The sequence below is a fragment of the Spodoptera frugiperda genome, chromosome 29 (genome assembly GCF_023101765.2).
Source record: "Spodoptera frugiperda isolate SF20-4 chromosome 29, AGI-APGP_CSIRO_Sfru_2.0, whole genome shotgun sequence".
Classification (NCBI taxonomy): Eukaryota; Metazoa; Arthropoda; class Insecta; order Lepidoptera; family Noctuidae; genus Spodoptera; species Spodoptera frugiperda.
Window position 1 is genome coordinate 11,763,827 of NC_064240.1, and position 17,658 is coordinate 11,781,484.

Consider the following 17,658-nt stretch of genomic DNA (forward strand, 5'->3'; position numbering starts at 1 on the left):
CGACTAGTTTCAAGCCATGCTAGAGGCTCATATTCATGAGCAGCATTTTGAGACACACGACGCGGCGAATATCGCGCTGCTACTCATTGAAAATGTTGTTTTAGGAGTTTATATTATAGCTGAGCAATTAATCAGCTTCTATAAGGTAGGCATTAAGGGTTGTTCGAAAATTCCTTCCTAATTATCCTTGAAAGAATAATATCCTTTAGTGAAAGAAGGTCATTGATTTTTGCAGAAAACTTTATATTCTATATTTCACCTATATTTATACAACACATACATACATAAGTAATGATATTATGCACATAAGGACGACCACAGCAGCGCAGCCAGTAGGTGCATTATGTACTAGATTTATGTCATCGGCTTACAAATTAGTGTTTGTGAAGGTAACCTTGCACCCAGTGTAATATAATGTGTTAAGGAGCGGCTGTGGTCAATGTACAGATATTGTACAGAAGATCAATGATGGACTATCTTCTTTATTATCTGTTGAACATTTAGTATAATACATTGTGAGACCACCTCTACTTTTCCTGAGTGTCATATATGCCAACTTTTTTTTGAGGGGGAAGTCAAGTACTAACTTATTTAAATAAGATATTATTAATTTTATCAAGTTAAGATAATCTGACCACAAGAAATAAAGTAACCATACTCCTAAAGCGAGTCAACAAGAAAAAATATTAACTATAGTCAGTACAGCAAGTCAATTTAAGTTGTCGACAAACCCTTGTAAAATATTCGATACAAATTCAATGCATCTACTTGAAACTTTTAAAAGTTTAGCGATGAATACTTGCTTTCCCAAGCCACTTGCGTTCACTCAGTAGAGAAACTTACTATTTTTATACTTAAAAATTTCAAGAAAACTTACTTTCCAAGAAATTTTGAATAACTATTTCTTAAGTGTATTCCAGTGAATAATATTTTTCCAATTTTTATACGCTGAATGGTTGACAAACAATCAGAATATAGTAAAACACAAAAAAAAAATTTTAGGACATTGAAATTTTGAGCATTAAAACCAAATTAAATATAATTAAAATGATCAAATTGAATTTTCTATTCACAAATATCATCTCATATCATAAAAAGAAACTATAGGATCAAATAAAACAGTTTATACAAAAAAATTACAAAACGACTACAATTATTTTACTGGCAATACACCCGTTCTCATTCATACTCACACTTCGGCACACTGAGAACACTGAGAACACAAATATTTATTACTCACGTAGATAGTGACGTTGCAAATTGGTTACGATGTTCCACAAAGGATTTTGTAATCTTTTCTAACCAATAGCAAACCTGTGTTTCTACATGCATGAATGAAATTAAAAGTTATGCTTATATTTTTCGTTATAAGATAATAATTTACTTAGACAATAATGAATTAATCCTTGTCCTATATGACCATGTCAAGAAATGATAGTTTAAATATGAATCTAAAGTTTTGATTTATACATGTAACTCAGTATCATGAATATGTCTAAAGTTAGCTGGTTAGGTTAGGTTAAAAAAACATTGCCAAAAATACGTTATTCTTGTTCCTCCCTAATAGTCTACTCGGATAGGCCTCAACAAACAACTAGACTCCGTAACAAGCGGTTTAGTTTTCAAACAAACAGACCGACATTTTGATGAGTTTGTTTTCGACGAGATTGCTCTCGGCCGCGCTCTCCGCAAACATTCGGAGTTGCGTGCGCCCATCCCGTATATGTGAACATTCCAATTAGTTCGTGTATCGAACTTTTTGTTTCAAAAACAGTTTGTTTTTCATCTTTTGGTTTCTGTGTCTAAACTTTAACAAGCGTTAAACAAACTTTGTTAGTAATTTACTTTGATCTTTGTTTAAAACTGCCACAGCGTGCAGCACGTAATAATGAAGTGTTATTTGTTACAGGTCGAGTAAACGGTGACGTAATGACCCAAGCCCACGAGCCTCTCAACATCATGGACGGCACACAAGCTAATTACTCCACAAAGACCAAGAGAGGCATCTATCTCTCCAAGTGTCTCGCCTTCATTATCCTAGTGATTTTCGCTCTAGCTCTGGTCACTGCCTCACTCTTAGTCTACAACTACGCCGCATGTCCAAAAATTGACCAATTGGCGAACGTCACAAAATATGAACTGTGTCATTGTGACCAATCAAAACTGTTAGTGTTACCTTTGACGACAGAAAGTAGTAGATCTGTCATTCCTTTAGAAAGTTCAACTCACTCCTCTATGCCAAATATAACAAACTTATGGTTGCCAAAGCATGTGAAGCCAGAGAGATATTTTCTTAACATAACGCCATACATTTATGAGGGCAATTTTACATTTGATGGAGAAGTTACAATACATCTAGCAGTGGTGGAAGAAACCAAAGAACTTACCTTCCATGGTGTTGAACTGACGATACATGAAATTAAAATCCATGAGAAAGATGATGACCATTTGATATACATAGTCAGACAACTTGAGGATGTTCCGAGAAATTTCCACATTTTGACCTTAGGATCTTCGTTAGAGGTTGGAAAGCAGTACATTTTATCCATCAAGTACACTGGGATCTTAAACGACAATCTACACGGATTCTATAGAAGCTCCTATGAAGAGAAAGGTGTTAAGAAGTAAGTAGTATTATTTATAAAGTTATTTTTTTTAAATTGAGTTGGTCAAGTGACCACAAGTGCAGACGCAGAGTTAGAGGCTTTGATTTTCATGTAAGGTGTGGGGCATTTTCGATTTTTGAAAAATATCTCAGTAACATTTTGAACCCGTACTTGGTATATGCTCAATTGGCTATAGGAAATCTCTATTCACATAAAATTGCTAATGTAGTAACTAGTGAGAACTATGATTCAAATTTAATCCTTGAGTAAAATATAACAAAATAAATAAGGAATATAAATACAATATTGAAGTACAATAGTATAAGGTATTTATTGGGTTTGGCAAAGTGCCTGGTAATGATGATGCAAATATTTTTATGGGACTTGGAACATACATAGTGTGCACTTTGGCTAAAAATATTGAGCATAATATATGAAAGTTACCATTATATTATGTATTTTAATAGATAATTTCTTAGCGTATTATGGTAAAAATATATTTTGCATTCATTTCAAGAATTTGGTCAGAATCGTAATAGGTATGTTTCTTTTTTAATATAATTGTTGTGAGACATACTAAATTAATTAATATGTTATCGGCTTGCTCACGTAACTGTTTGAATTTGATCCTCTGTTTTTATGAGCCCATATATCAATGGAATGAGATTCAATGAATTAGTCAAGTTCCTGGTCAAACAATTACGTGAGTTACCCGATAACATAATAATTAATTTATGTATGTTTCTATTTATAAATCTGTTGATAATTTCAATGCATAGCCGGATGTTATTAGGTTAGGCTAGTGCAGATAGCACGCAAAAAAAGGTAATAAAATTACTGGAAAGCGAAAATAACTAAAATGGATTTCGCTAACAAGACGCGAGACTTCATAGACGTGTACTTTGCCTTTAATAATAATGTAATATCTTAATAACTTACAATAATTGTTACTATAAAATTAACTGCAGTGTCAGTTCGAAAGTAAAGTGTGTCGCGAGTGTGATTTTACAATTTATACTTACTTATATTGTGCAAGATGAACTAAATATTTCTTGGTTATAACATATATCTGTGTTAGTTATGTCTAACCAAACAGCTTCCCCTTTCGGGCGTAGCCAACTATTGCAGCGAAGTCCTCCACCGACTCCAAATCAACCAGAACCAGTTCAACCTATTGAGCAAATTCCACCTCAAGCTCCAGCCGTGTTGGCTGGTGAGTTACCCCCTGAAGTTGTTTCAACACCAGATATCCAGAAATGGATTGGGTCAATAGACGCCGTTCTCACTGAGGTCTGCACCATAGTCTCAGAAGGGAAAATGAACAACGATCAAAAGCAGCGTGTCTCCGCCCTTTGTCGCAACGTTTTAAAGGGGACAAGTCAAATGGCCGTAGAATATCAAGCTTTAAAGCAAAAAACCATCCAAGCGCACCACACAGTACTGCATCTAAAAGAACAGCTGGACCTTGCAGAATCTATTAAGGTGATCAAAAATACTATAATCGACAAATTATCGCCTTCTGACATAACCTCTTCATCTTACGCTAACATAGTAAAAAAAAGTTCCGAAACCCTCATCCGCCCAGCAAATCTGAGTTCTGTGGCCATCTACCCTTGCGACAAGACGAGAACAAGCGAAGACACAAAGTCACTTGTTCAGAAAATTATTTCGCCTGAAGAACTAAAGCTTCATGTCCGTGGCCTAAAAAAAGTCAGAAACGGGGGTGTACTTATTAGGACCGAGAACAAAGGAGATATTGAAAAGCTCAGGAATTCAACGAAACTGATGTCATCTGGCCTTACGGTAGAAGAAACCCCCAAGCGCCGACCTAGGATTGCTGTCGTTGGAGTTCCAGTAGCACTTACTGAAAGAGAAGTATTTGACTGCATCTATGAGCAAAACCTTTCGGAGAAATTGGCAAATAGTACTCGAGAGTCCTTTCTTGCTACTGTCAAATTGAGCCATAAGTCAGGTAAGAAAGGTCTTCCCACTTGCAATTATATATTAGAAGTTTCTGCTGCCGTCAGGAAAGTACTCATAAACCAAGGCCGGATTTTTATAAACTGGACTTCTTGCCCTGTAAGAGATTACACAATAGTTACAAGATGCTTCAACTGCCAGCAGTTTGGCCATGCAGCCAAGTTTTGTCGTGAAACTAGTCCTACGTGCAACCACTGTGGGGAGACTGGGCATTCCCACAAGGAGTGTAACAGTAAATCTTCTCCGCCTCAATGTGCGACGTGCAAGCGCTTCAAGAAGAAATATGACCATCAGACTGGTGACGCAGAGTGTCCGGCGCGTAAATATGCCGAGATTAATTATATCAATTCGATTGACTATGAAGGCGCCTAAGAGCGCCCCGGACAGTTTATTTAGTAGCACTTAGTTATTGTCTCGTAAGTTAAAAGTTACTCTATATTTTATTAATTTAGTAATTAGTTTTTATGGCCAGTCAGCTAATCACTGATCTGGATGAATTTTCTGTGTCTGAAGCCAATACCTGTAATGTAGGAGATTGTAAACTTCTTCTTCCTTCTGGGGAAAATACGCTTACGCTACTAACTCAAAATATTCGCAGTATTAATCGCAACATGGATGGCTTTGAAGTTCTATTAGAAAGTCTTGACATTAACTGTGATGTTATTGTCCTAACAGAATGTTGGCTATCTTCTCAGACAGCCAATTTACCTTCTCTCGACGGCTACTGCACTCACAAAACAAATTCAAACTTGAATCAGAATGATGGTGTAGTGGTGTACATCAAAAACAACTTAAAAGTTCTAGTGGAAGAGCCCAGAGTTCAAAATAGTAACTGTTTAGTAATTAAAATTATTCCGGATACTGTAATTATGGCCATTTATAGGCCACCGTCTCAAAACATTGACAGCTTTTTGGACTCACTTGATGTAAACTTAAAACATTTATCTGCTTTTAAGAACATTATATTAATGGGTGACATAAATATTAATATTGCATCTGAGAGAGCAGATACACATGTACATAACTACCTAAATATTTGTTCATTTCATGGTCTTTTACCAACCCATTATTATCCCACGCACCAGTCTGGGTCATGTTTGGATCATTTCATCATAAAAACCCGACATCCGAACAAAACATTAGTCACCAATTCATCGCTTACGGACCATCAAGCTATTTTGCTAACAATACAAAAATCCTCACCTAGAAAAAACTGCATGCGTAGCTTTTTAAAAATTGATATGACTAATCTTGCACGTGACATTCGCGACATCGACTTTGACCCTGTTTACGATACTAATGACGCAAATATTTCATTACAGTATTTTATAAATGCGCTACAACATGCGATAAACAAAAATACAATTACCAAAATAACGTCTAGAAGGTATAAATCGATCAAACCGTGGATCACTCCAGGTCTCGTTCGTTGTATACGGCATAGGGACAAACTACACCAAAAGTCAAAACTTGCACCTGATAATGAAATACTTTCTATTTCATATAAAAGGTATAGAAACTTTTGTAACAACCTTTTAAAAAAAGTTAAATATCAACACGAGAAGAATGAGTTACAGAAGGCAGGAAAAAACAGTAAACTCGTTTGGAAATTTATTAAAACAAATACTTTTCGATCGAAAAATCCTGAACCCCCACTCGAATTACTGTCTTCAGAAATAAACCCACTAGTAGCCGCAAATAAAGTAAATAGTTTTTTTGCTAACATTGGCAAAACCTTAGCTGAAAAATCCTTGAACCATAGTACTTATCCCCACCAACCATTGTCGGCTGTAAATACCCCTACGAAAACATCAAAATCTTTTGTTTTATTAAACACTGACGTCAATGAAATTTTAAGGATAATTACAGGGTTAAAGGACGATTGCGCTGTTGGGTGGGATGGCATTCCTAATAACATACTGAAAAGGTTTAAACACCTTCTTGCTCCTCCATTGACCCATATTTTTCAGTCATGTTTGTCTAAAGGAATCTTTCCCAAACCGCTTAAAAAAGCAGTAGTTACGCCAGTTTTCAAAGCGGGAGATAAAAACTGTGTTAACAACTATAGACCCATTTCAGTATTAACAGGTCTCTCAAAAATTTTAGAAAATATTATAAATAGTAGATTAATAGATTATCTTGAAATTAACAATTTGCTTTCAAATAACCAATTTGGGTTTAGACCAAAAAGATCGACTAACCAAGCAGTTCACAGACTGTCCGAATACATTAGTACTAACCTTGACAAGGGTATGCATACCATTGGGATTTTCCTGGACCTCGCTAAAGCTTTTGACACAATTTCTTGTTCTATGTTACTACACAAGCTTGAAAAACTTGGAATAAGAGGCGAACAACTTCAGTTGTTCACCGATTATCTTAGAGATCGTCAACAATGCGTTAAAATAGGTCAGTACACAAGTTCTGAGATGGAAAATAGTGGTTTCGGAATACCTCAAGGAAGTATTTTGGGACCTACATTGTTTTTAATTTACATTAATGATTTATGTAGTTTGGTCCTTCGTAATGGGCTAATATTATCATATGCGGATGACACAGCCCTATTGTTTTCCGCTGAATCTCAAAGTGAAACATATGAATATGCCCAAAACGGTTTTAATGTTGTGTCAAATTGGCTTCATCAAAATCTTCTAACATTAAATATAGATAAAACTAAATATATTTCATTCTCAATTAGAAACATTAATCCACCGCTTACTAACCTAGATATATTTGCACATAATTGCAATTCTGCTAATATTGCTTGTACTTGTCCCACTTTAGTTAAAGCTGACCACATAAAATATCTAGGTGTTACGATTGACACGAATCTAAATTTCCGTAAACACATCGAGTTACTATGCAAAAGAGTGCGTAAATTAATGTACATTTTTAAGAACCTACGCCACATAGCCGACTATAAGTTAATTAAACAGGTTTATTTGGCTCTGTGTCAGTCTGTTCTCACCTATTGTATTACATCATGGGGTGGAACTGCAAAGTCTATCTTGCTTCCTCTGGAACGCGCTCAAAGAGCAATTCTAAAGGTTGCTACCTTCCGCCCTTTTAGGTTTCCCACACACCAACTATACACTGCATGTAAAATACTAACAGTGCGCCAACTATTTATATTGCAAACCATACTTTATCAGCACTCTGAGCTTCCTTTCGACCCAGTATCCCAAACCAGGAGGAGGAAAGATTTGGTTTGCTTTGAACCACAGACAAGACATGCATTTGCACATAGATTTTACGTATTTTTAGGACCATTTTTGTACAACAAAGTCAACAAGATACTAAATATATATAGTGTAAATTATTATAAATGTAGTACATTGTTATCAGAGTATCTACTAAATCTTGATTACGCAGACACAGAAAAACTATTGGAAGTTTTAGTATGAATGTAAGATTAGTTTGTAAGTTGTTATTCTATTTCTGTACACATGCACCTAAATTGATAGTCTTGTAAGTGATGACCCGAAACACAGGTTTTTATAAACCTAGCTCGGGCAAGTCGCTAATTATACATAAGTCTAGGTTAAAAAGTAAATTTTCCTATAGTTCCTAAATATTGGTAAGTTACTTATTAAGTTATTCCTAGTGCACTAGCATAATTATTGATTAATACTTATTTGTGGCTGTTTCATGTAAATTATTTTGTGAAATAATGAAATAAAGGATTATTTATTTATTTATTTTATTTATTTATTTATTTTATTTATATAACTTGGCCAAAAATAAACTGCGAGTGATCTGAGTGGGCGCATAAACAAATATAAAACTCTCATACACATTTGTTTCCACTATTCAAATACCAATGACTATAATATACATACGGAAACAAAATAAAATAATAATTTATGCTGATTACAGTTTAATCCGTACTCAGTTTGTCACTATCAGTTGCAGCGGAAACATTGCAACCGAACAAACGTGTCTATCAATACAAATTATGCGACCAGTTACTCGCGCCCGTAGAAACTTCCCGAAAAGTTCGCTTAAAACCAATAAAGGTAAAGAAAAACAAGGGCTCTGTGATAAAATTATAAAGGCTAGGTATGAATGGGCTGTCAAACATCAAAGTATCATTAAATACGATTGGAACAATGTTGTGTGGTCAGGAACATCAAGATTTGAAGTAAGTACCGACTTAGATAATATTTTATCTTCATTGATAATATCACATTATTGATATTCAAATATTCAAATTACAATTAATTTAAATTCAGTACGTTTGAAGTCTATGAGTAAATATTTTGATTTTCCTCATTTTTGTTTAGGTTACTACATCTAATGCTCAAGGACGGCGCTCGGCAGCGAAATGTCGTGGAAGCAGTGTAACTGCTTGGGGCTGCATGACCGACACTGGAGTTGGCGAATTAGTCATCATTGACGGTCGAATGAATTCTTCAAAGTATATTAGTGTCCTTGAAACTGCACTACTGCCATCATTCTCGACCTTTTTTGGCGATACAAATATGGATGGTGTGAAATTTCAACACGATAATTCATCTTATCACAAATCTGCTAAGACTAAGGCATGGTTGCAGGAAAACAGCATTGAGATATTGGATTGGCCTGTCCAATCTTCGGATTTGAATCCAATGGAACATCTTTGGAAGTTATTGAAACAGAGAATTCAAAAGCATGCGGCTCCAACCAAGAATGAGCTAGAAAAATGTCTGCGACAAGAGTGGAATGCGATTGACCCAAAAGATTGTGAGAAAATCGTAAAATTTTTGTCGAGTAGAATTAATGCTGTTATTAAAGCGAAGAGTGCTCTTGTAAAATATTGAATTTTGCACGAATACAATGTCAAAGTCAAAATTATTTATTTCAAATAGACCGGAGGCACTTTTGAACGTCAAAGCAAATAGTACAATATAAAGAAAACAAAACGTCTGTCTGCCAGTCAGTCCACTAGTGAAGCTATTTGCTCGTTCTAAAGTGTAGATCCTATGGAGAAGAACGAGCAAGAAACTCCATAGGTTACTCTTTCTCAATCTGGTTCACAATACAATACTTTGTTACATTGTTTCGTGTATAATTATTTTAATAAATTGTATAATAACCTCTGTAGCTGCAGTTTCTTTTCAACGTTATTTGCGTGCTCTGCGTGTATCCAATTAATTATAAATTATTTGTGGTTCGTGCAACACATGTTTTGGTCCCATTCATTCGTTCCACGCCGCAAGTCTGTTTCACCCTCATTCTATTCATGTCAATCCCTTTCTTCTCTTGATTTTCTCTGATATCTGCAACTGTACATTCATTTATATCTTTAAATGAACAACTATTATTTTCAATCATCGCAATATCAGTGAATAATAAATATTATAAATTAGGCAATTATTCTTCTTAAATAGCTGGTAGAACCACGACAAAAGCATACAGTAGACCCATTTTTAAATTATTGTAATTGAAATACTCCATGATAACATTTAGGGATAAATCCTGAAATACAATTTGGAAATATGACTGCTGATGATAATGATGATGATCATTAAGTATAGCTAATATCAGTCTTCATCTTGCTAACCATCTCCAGACATAAAAATCGGACGTCACAAAAGACTTAGTTGTTATATGAAAGAAAGCCAACAAAAGAAAGCCAAAGCAAACCAACCAATAGCTTATAATATTCAAGAAATAATATTAAAAATGTCCTTCCTACCCCGATGTGACATTTCTACTACGCAGTTTTTTTCTCTAAAACTTTCACAAGATAAGCGATTAATAAGCAAAGATTAAAATGTGCATTGGCATAAATACCTACATTGATAAGAACATATACCGATTATATTATGTACGTATTTATTATAATCTGATAATATTCAAATTAGACAAAAATGCAATGATCGCATAGATGTTTAACAAATATTAGTAAACAAACTTCATTTATTGCCCATGGTACTAAGCAGTCACGACAAAGAAGAATGCATACAAATGCAGATGCAGTATCTACAGCTGACAGTATCTACTGTCATCAGCTCTATCTTTCTCATGATTTTGTTATAAGAACCAACTATGGGACTATTTGCTCAAACAGTGCTCTCTGACTTCGACATTAGCCTGAATCTTTTTAAAACTGTGATCTCCTCCGCTCTGCTAAGTGATATAGTTCATGGTAAACATCTTGTGGATTTTAGAGTGGAGGAAGGTCCATAGTCCAGCTTTTTTCGACCAATAAGGCATCAACAAACGAGGTAGTATATATTTTTTATATAATATTTTTAAAACAGGTTAATCCAACTGATAGATATATGATTCATGTTAGTATAATAATGTGCTATAAATTCGTATGTATCGATAAATACGTCTAGTTTATTGTGTTTGTATGTTAAGTACCATCGGAAGAAATAAAAGTAATTATGCCAATATTGTGACCGAGATTAGATACACGATCAATGCAAGGTGTTTGTGTTTAAATAAGTTTATTTATTAATACTAGCATGGCCATAGGAAAAATGGCCTACACAAATATTTGTATTATATCTAGAGTCAAAAGCCATATCACAAAAATTAAGGTAGACACACAAACACGATTTCTCCATAATAATAAAATTATAAGTTTGAAATCGCCAACCCACGTTGAGCAAGCGTGGTGATTAATGTTCAAACTTTCTCTGTGTGAAAAGAGGCCTTTGGTCAGCAGTGGTCACTTATAGGATGTTGATGTGAGAGATGCAGATATTAAATTTAACACATACTGTTCCATATTTTTGTAGAACTACGGTACTAAAGCAGACAACTCAAGACACCAAACTTACTTATATAGAAAATTTTGCAAACGAATAACCTAAATACTTTTAACACTACGCCTCTAAAATATAGCTACAAAGTTATAATAACTAACAAATCCTACACTCGTGTTTAAAGTACACAGTTCGAGTCACGTAGAGACATCTCAGATCATTCTATGAATACCAGAACGCCGCATTGAATACAAACTGTAGATTAACAGTCATAAAAATATACTTAAGTACGTCCCTACATACAATAGTGTCTTAATTGCTTTCCTTGCTCATTGTTAGCGAAATTTGAGTGCTATGATCAATGGGATTGATTTAATTTTTGATTGATTCTACTTAATAGATGAATAAGTTTTGTATCTTCAGGTTTCTGAGAATTTTTTCATTGGATTTCCAACTTTTATTTCAAAATGTTAAAGTTGAAAATCGAATAAAGGAATTTGACAGAAAGGATTGGTTCATTTAAACTGAATTGATGCTAATTCCCTTTACCTATTGCAATACGAGTAATGTTAAGGAATTTTCAATCTTGGTCTTAAAATTATTAGGTTTAAAATACATTACACTATTATTTACAGATGGATAGCAGTCACACAGTTCCAGGCGATGGACGCCCGCCGTGCGTTTCCATGCTGGGACGAGCCGGCTCTAAAAGCAAGGTTCACAATCAGCATCGCAAGACCAAACAACATGACCTCTCTTTCTAACATGAATATTGTTAGACAGAGTCCGCAGTAAGTTTGTGATTTCGTCTTTAGTTTTTAGTTTTATGTAGCGATTTGTAGTTTGTTGGGTTAAGTTTTGACATTTGTTTAATACTTGACACTATATTCTTCAAATTCTATCTTTTTAGCAATTTTAAGGAAATATTTTAAGGTTTGATAGGAAGGCGAATATAAAAACGTCTAGCATTTTTAATATTTATTTATTTGTTTAAGTACGTGTTGCAGAAAAGAAAAAGAAAGGGATTTTTTGAATTGATTTAATTGCTATCTTTTATACAGTCAGCATTTAAATTCAGAAGTTCCAAAAAGGGGTTTTTTATAATATTTTAATTTTATTTATAACTGACATTTACAAATACAATAGCTTGATATTTTATAAAAATACGTTCGAAATTTAAAATGCAAATTCCCTTCAGCACAAGAGAATAAAACAAAGCCGACTGTTTGTGCATGAATTTTTGATTGCGTAATCGTGAAATACTCGTATTGACGTAATCATTTATGTTTAAAAAGCCAAAGCTATAGGTAATTGAAGTGTGAATATTTTACATTGATTCAGGATATAACTGTATAGAATATATTGATAATGAGATTCTAGGATAATTATTCTAAATCTTACTCCTACTACATTACTCGAAATCTTTTCATTGAAACCTTCGCTCAATCTTAGACAAATTATATAAAAAACTTTAGCAAATGATCAAGTAGTTTTATATCATTTTAAAGATATTCGAAAAGATAGCTCAATATCGTTTTTCTACTTGTATTAACTCATCAATTACTTAACTGACTAAACAAAGCTTCGTGTGCAACTATTAACCATATTAAATTCTTTTTGCAGCGAAAGCCTACCAGACTACACATGGGATCATTATGCGGAATCTCTACCGATGTCCACGTACCTGGTAGCATTTACCGTCACCGACTTCAAGAATATGACCAACAACAAGTTCTCTGTCTGGGCCCGAAGTGAAGCGGTACAATCCGCTGCTTTCGCCCTAGAGATTGGCCCAAAGATCCTCAAGTATTTGGAAGAATACTACAAAATTAAGTTTCCTTTACCAAAAATCGATATGATCGCGTTACCGGACTTCAAAAATGGTGCCATGGAGAATTGGGGGCTACTTACTTTCAGGTAAGCATATAGTACTAGCCTAATGTCCTACTAGGAGACAGTTTTTTTTTTCTTAAAAAAACGTTCCCCACATTAGGATTTTCTCCTGTGTCGTGGGTGCGTTTACAAACATACAAGTTCACATGCACCAACCGTGCAGTCATTTAATGGTTACCTCCTTACTTATTGCAGAATTGTAGATAAGTACGGAGGAAAACCATCGAGAAACTCTAAATTATTTTTGTTTAAAGAGTACTATGGTTTTGAGACTGCCTTATTTGACGAGTGGTAGGGTGGAGGTCCCGGGTCTGGCAGAGTATTACTGGACTTTTTCGGTTTATCTATAATAGTAGTAGCACGGAGTCTGGAATTGTCCCCAGTATATGGTAATAGGCTCACCCACTATTACATGGGACTTATAACACAAATGGTGAAAACTGAGTGTACATTGTATAGCGACATTACGTGTCATAATGTGCACCTCTGCCCACCCCTTCGAGGATAAAAGGCGTGACGTTGCGACGAGTACTTATGGTATATAGTAATTAGTAATAATATTTTGGTAAGATACTAAGTCAGGATAAGTTGTTGGATTATAGTCTTAATTAACAGACAGGATAAGTTACTGGATTACTGTCTTAATTAATATTTAGGTACATTGATAAAAATATTTTTGGTGAACAATATTTTATTAATTAGGAAAATGTTAATTTTGCTCTTCAATTACTGAAATTTGAAATACTTTTAAGTGCGTTTTATAAAATAAACCCATAACCAATTAGCAATGGCTTTATTAAACAGCTGTTAAGGAAATATTTGGTTTCAATGATTATACAAAATGAATTGTTGTTTTAACAATAAGTAGGTACCTATAACTTTTTATTTTGATAATCCTCGCAAAACGCGTAGTAAGTCCAAATTGTATATGACTCATTATTTTCTAGATTATAGCACACGTGGTTCTAACGCGGTAATCTAGAAAATATTCCGGATACAACGCATAACATAACATGACATGACTAACTACCGTACTCAGAGACATTTAATGTTTACTTAACCTGTTCCTTAGTAACGATTTTGTTCCGAAAACAATTTTTAAAGACTGGGTTAAGTCATTAAATGTCTCTGAGTGCGGCAGTTTATATTGTAGATTTAATTAAAATATTTGAAATTCTGTTCTGGGGCTTATAACATTTCATAAAAAACTGTTAAATATCTTTGCTTTTATAAACTGGACTTTTGATTTGAAATTCGTTGGGGAAGACCGAACAACTAGATGCGAGTCATAACAATGATGATGCTTATCTAATTCTTTCACATATAATAAAAATCAGAGTGTATTTTTATGGAATAAGCCGGTAAACGAACAGCTGGATCACCTGATGGTAAGCAATCGCCGTCGCCCATGGACGCTTGAAACACCAGACGCGTTACAAGTTCGTTGCCGGCCTTTTGGGGGTTAGGAATTTAGGGATTGCTTATGTTTAATACTTTGTAAGACTAACAGTTTCTCTGGGGTGACTGGTTGCCGCAAATGCGACCAATTTGAATTCAACAAAATCATCTTCCACTTCCGATTAAAAATAAAATGAAATTCGTCTTATACGCAATCAAAATCCTTAGTTTTCACGAGATATAAAATCGATGAACTCGTAAAGACCCTAAAGCGATGAAACTAAACCCGTACCGGTAAATAACATGAGCTCCGTAAAATCAGTCGCAGGGGTGAGCCTTTTGATGGATGAATGAATCGTAACACTTCATTATCGGTTGGGGACCACCATATATCATCCCTATTTTGTGGGGTGCGGGGTCCCTTCGAGCTTATTGTAGCGTCCCGAGATTTCGGCATAAAGTGTCTGTTTCGTTTTAAATGAATGAATGAATTCATTTGTTTTATGGAAACAAATTAGTTTTTTTTGTATTCGATTTAAATAGGAGTTACTAACTTTAACTTTTACAATATAATTACACATAGGCACGTTTCGGTTAAATTTTTTTTAAACGTTGCCCCACACTATGACCCGGAACAAAAATTTGTGGAGTACACAAAGATTTGTTCTGTGCGGGAATCGAACCCGCTACACGTTACACGGCAGCTAGTTGCCCAGTCACCGCGCCAACCCTGTGATCCAATATTTTTTACAACAACAATACTAATATATTGACGAACGAGTTTCATAAAACCATTTGAAAAAGCTTTACCATAGATAGTCTCATAGTATTTAACAATAATCTATACTTATGAACTCGATTGCTAGCCTCTTTTTATTGTGGTTAATATTTATTCTATTAACACGTCTTATACTGAACTTAATGTACATTTTTCAGAGAAATATCAATGCTATACGAGGAAGGCGTGTCAGCGAGTACAGACAGGGTGCACGTGGCGACTGTGGTAGCCCACGAGATCGCTCACCAGTGGTTCGGCAACCTGGTCACTCCAACCTGGTGGCGCGACCTGTGGCTCAACGAGGGCTTCGCTACATACGTCGAGTACGTGGCTGTTAATGCTGTAAGTAACATCTATTTCATCCTTAACGGTAAAATGGGGTGAATAGAAACTCAGGGGGTGAATAAAAAAAAATACTAGGATTATTAGTTAGTTTTCATATTTTTGGTTTTAATAGAGCATTTTTGGTTTTATTAATGAATTAATAAAAAATATTTAAATGGTGTAAACAGTTCTAAATTACGTGAAAACACAACAAAATGTTGTTCCTATTCACCCCTGATTTGTTTCTATTCACCCCGTTTTACGTATATTATAAAGAAAAATCGAGACCTGTTGGGTTTTCAGTCTTTCGTTTTCGTGTCTATCTGTTTTTAACCGACTTCTCAAAAAGGATTTTCTTTGATTCTCAATTCGGCTGGTATGTTTTTTAATAAAGGCCTCCCCCTTAGTCCTCCTTTAGACGTAACGTGGGCAGACCTCCCACTAGGTGGACCGATGACATTGTCAGAGTCGCAGGGTGCCACTGGATGCAGGTGGCGGCTTGTCGTTTTACGTGGCGGTTTAAGGGGGAGGCCTTTCTTTCAATACGTGTGTTTTTGTTTTGAAACTGACATGGTCACTAACACTAGAATTAGAACTTGAAACGGGATATTTACCATGTTTTTCTATTTCTATGAGTTTTCGATGTTGCAACAGTGCCGAAATATCGGAAACTCATAGAAATAGAAAAACATGGTAAATATCCCGTTTCAAGTTCCAATTCTAGGGTGTATTTTATTTTCATTTTATTTATTTTAGCCTTCTCATTTGTTGTAGGTGGAGAAATCCTGGAACATAACGGAACTGTGTGTCCTCGACATAGTCCACAACGTGTTCCAGCTGGATGCTCTCAACTCCTCGCACCAGCTGTCGGTGGAAGTCAGCGCTTCTGAGGAAGCTGATGCTATCTTCGACAAGATTTCTTACGGAAAAGGTAATGAGGATTTCTTACGGGAAAGGTAATGAGCATTCCTTTGTGAATACTGCGAGGAGTTAAGGAGTGGATTGATCACAACACATTGAGTACTCCTTAATATTTTTTTACGTACTTAGCTTTGTAATAAGCTCTAGTTACTGTAAAACAAACATTAATCTAGTTTGAACAATATCAAATTATATATTTGCAACTATAATGATTCTGGCAATAAAAACTAAAACTATTATCGATTCTCCAATTAATGCCTTTGATTGTACGGTCCAACGTGTAGTGGGTTCGATTCCCGCATGGACCAACTGCTTGTGTGATCCACAAACTGATGTTCCGGTTTTGGGTGTTATGAGTATGTGAAATTGTATAAGTATTTGTAAACGCACTCACGACACCGGCAAAAATCCTTGTGTAGTTACTCCACGTTTAAAAATAAAATACAATTACGTACGGTAGTAAAACGGAATATAGTATTCTAAAGTAACAAAGAGGTTGGCAAACTTTTTTATATAAAGATAACTAAATCTTCTTCTTTGTCTTCCAACCAGGCTCAGCCCTACTTCGAATGTTGAACCACGTTTTAAAAAGCGATGTCTTCAACGCCGGAGTAACGAATTACCTCAATTCCAAAATGTATGGGAATGCGGAACAAAGGGACCTTTGGAGTGCTTTGACGAGTGCAGCGAGGAAGACTGGGGACTTTGATGCTGACGTCGCCGTGGTCATGGACTCCTGGACCCTCCAAACTGGTTTCCCAGTCCTCACTGTAACGAGAAACTACGAGAACGGTAGCTTGTTTTTCAAACAGGTTAGTTTAGCATTTGTATTTGTGAGTAAATATCTAGTTGTGTGGACAAGAAATTTAAAAAGGAAACGTTTAAAAATACTGCTTCGTTGGTGGTCGCAAAGACAAAGACAAAGGGTATCGGATTTGATTCCCGGTTTAAAAAATAGTTACTGAGCTTTTCGGATTTTCGATAATTTCTCAGTAGTCTGGAAATGTGCCCGGCTATATGGCAATAGGCTCACCCCCTACTACAAGAGACTTAAAACATA

The 17,658-nt window shown here is 35.2% G+C and overlaps 2 protein-coding genes across 3 annotated transcripts in view; both read left to right on the plus strand.

Annotated features, from left to right (window-relative positions):
• Positions 1 to 17,658, plus strand: part of LOC118268366 (aminopeptidase N) — a 51,283-nt gene that overhangs the window by 16,281 nt on the left and 17,344 nt on the right. For both annotated transcript variants that reach the window (XM_050706702.1, XM_050706703.1), the window contains exons 2-7: positions 1,910 to 2,624; positions 11,920 to 12,075; positions 12,908 to 13,201; positions 15,512 to 15,695; positions 16,452 to 16,608; positions 17,151 to 17,410. In XM_050706702.1, coding sequence (XP_050562659.1) covers positions 1,910 to 2,624; positions 11,920 to 12,075; positions 12,908 to 13,201; positions 15,512 to 15,695; positions 16,452 to 16,608; positions 17,151 to 17,410 — 1,766 coding nt within the window. The remainder of the gene's footprint in view (positions 1 to 1,909; positions 2,625 to 11,919; positions 12,076 to 12,907; positions 13,202 to 15,511; positions 15,696 to 16,451; positions 16,609 to 17,150; positions 17,411 to 17,658) is intronic.
• LOC126912774 (uncharacterized) lies at positions 3,473 to 5,109 on the plus strand. The gene has a single exon (XM_050706709.1). It carries the CDS (start codon positions 3,687 to 3,689, stop codon positions 4,956 to 4,958), a length of 1,272 nt encoding a protein of 423 aa, XP_050562666.1. The 5' UTR covers positions 3,473 to 3,686; the 3' UTR covers positions 4,959 to 5,109.

Coding starts and splice junctions, on each gene's coding strand:
- LOC126912774 (XM_050706709.1), top strand. CDS start 3,687: ATGTCTAACCAAACAGCTTCCCCTTTCGGGCGTAGCCAACTATTGCAG.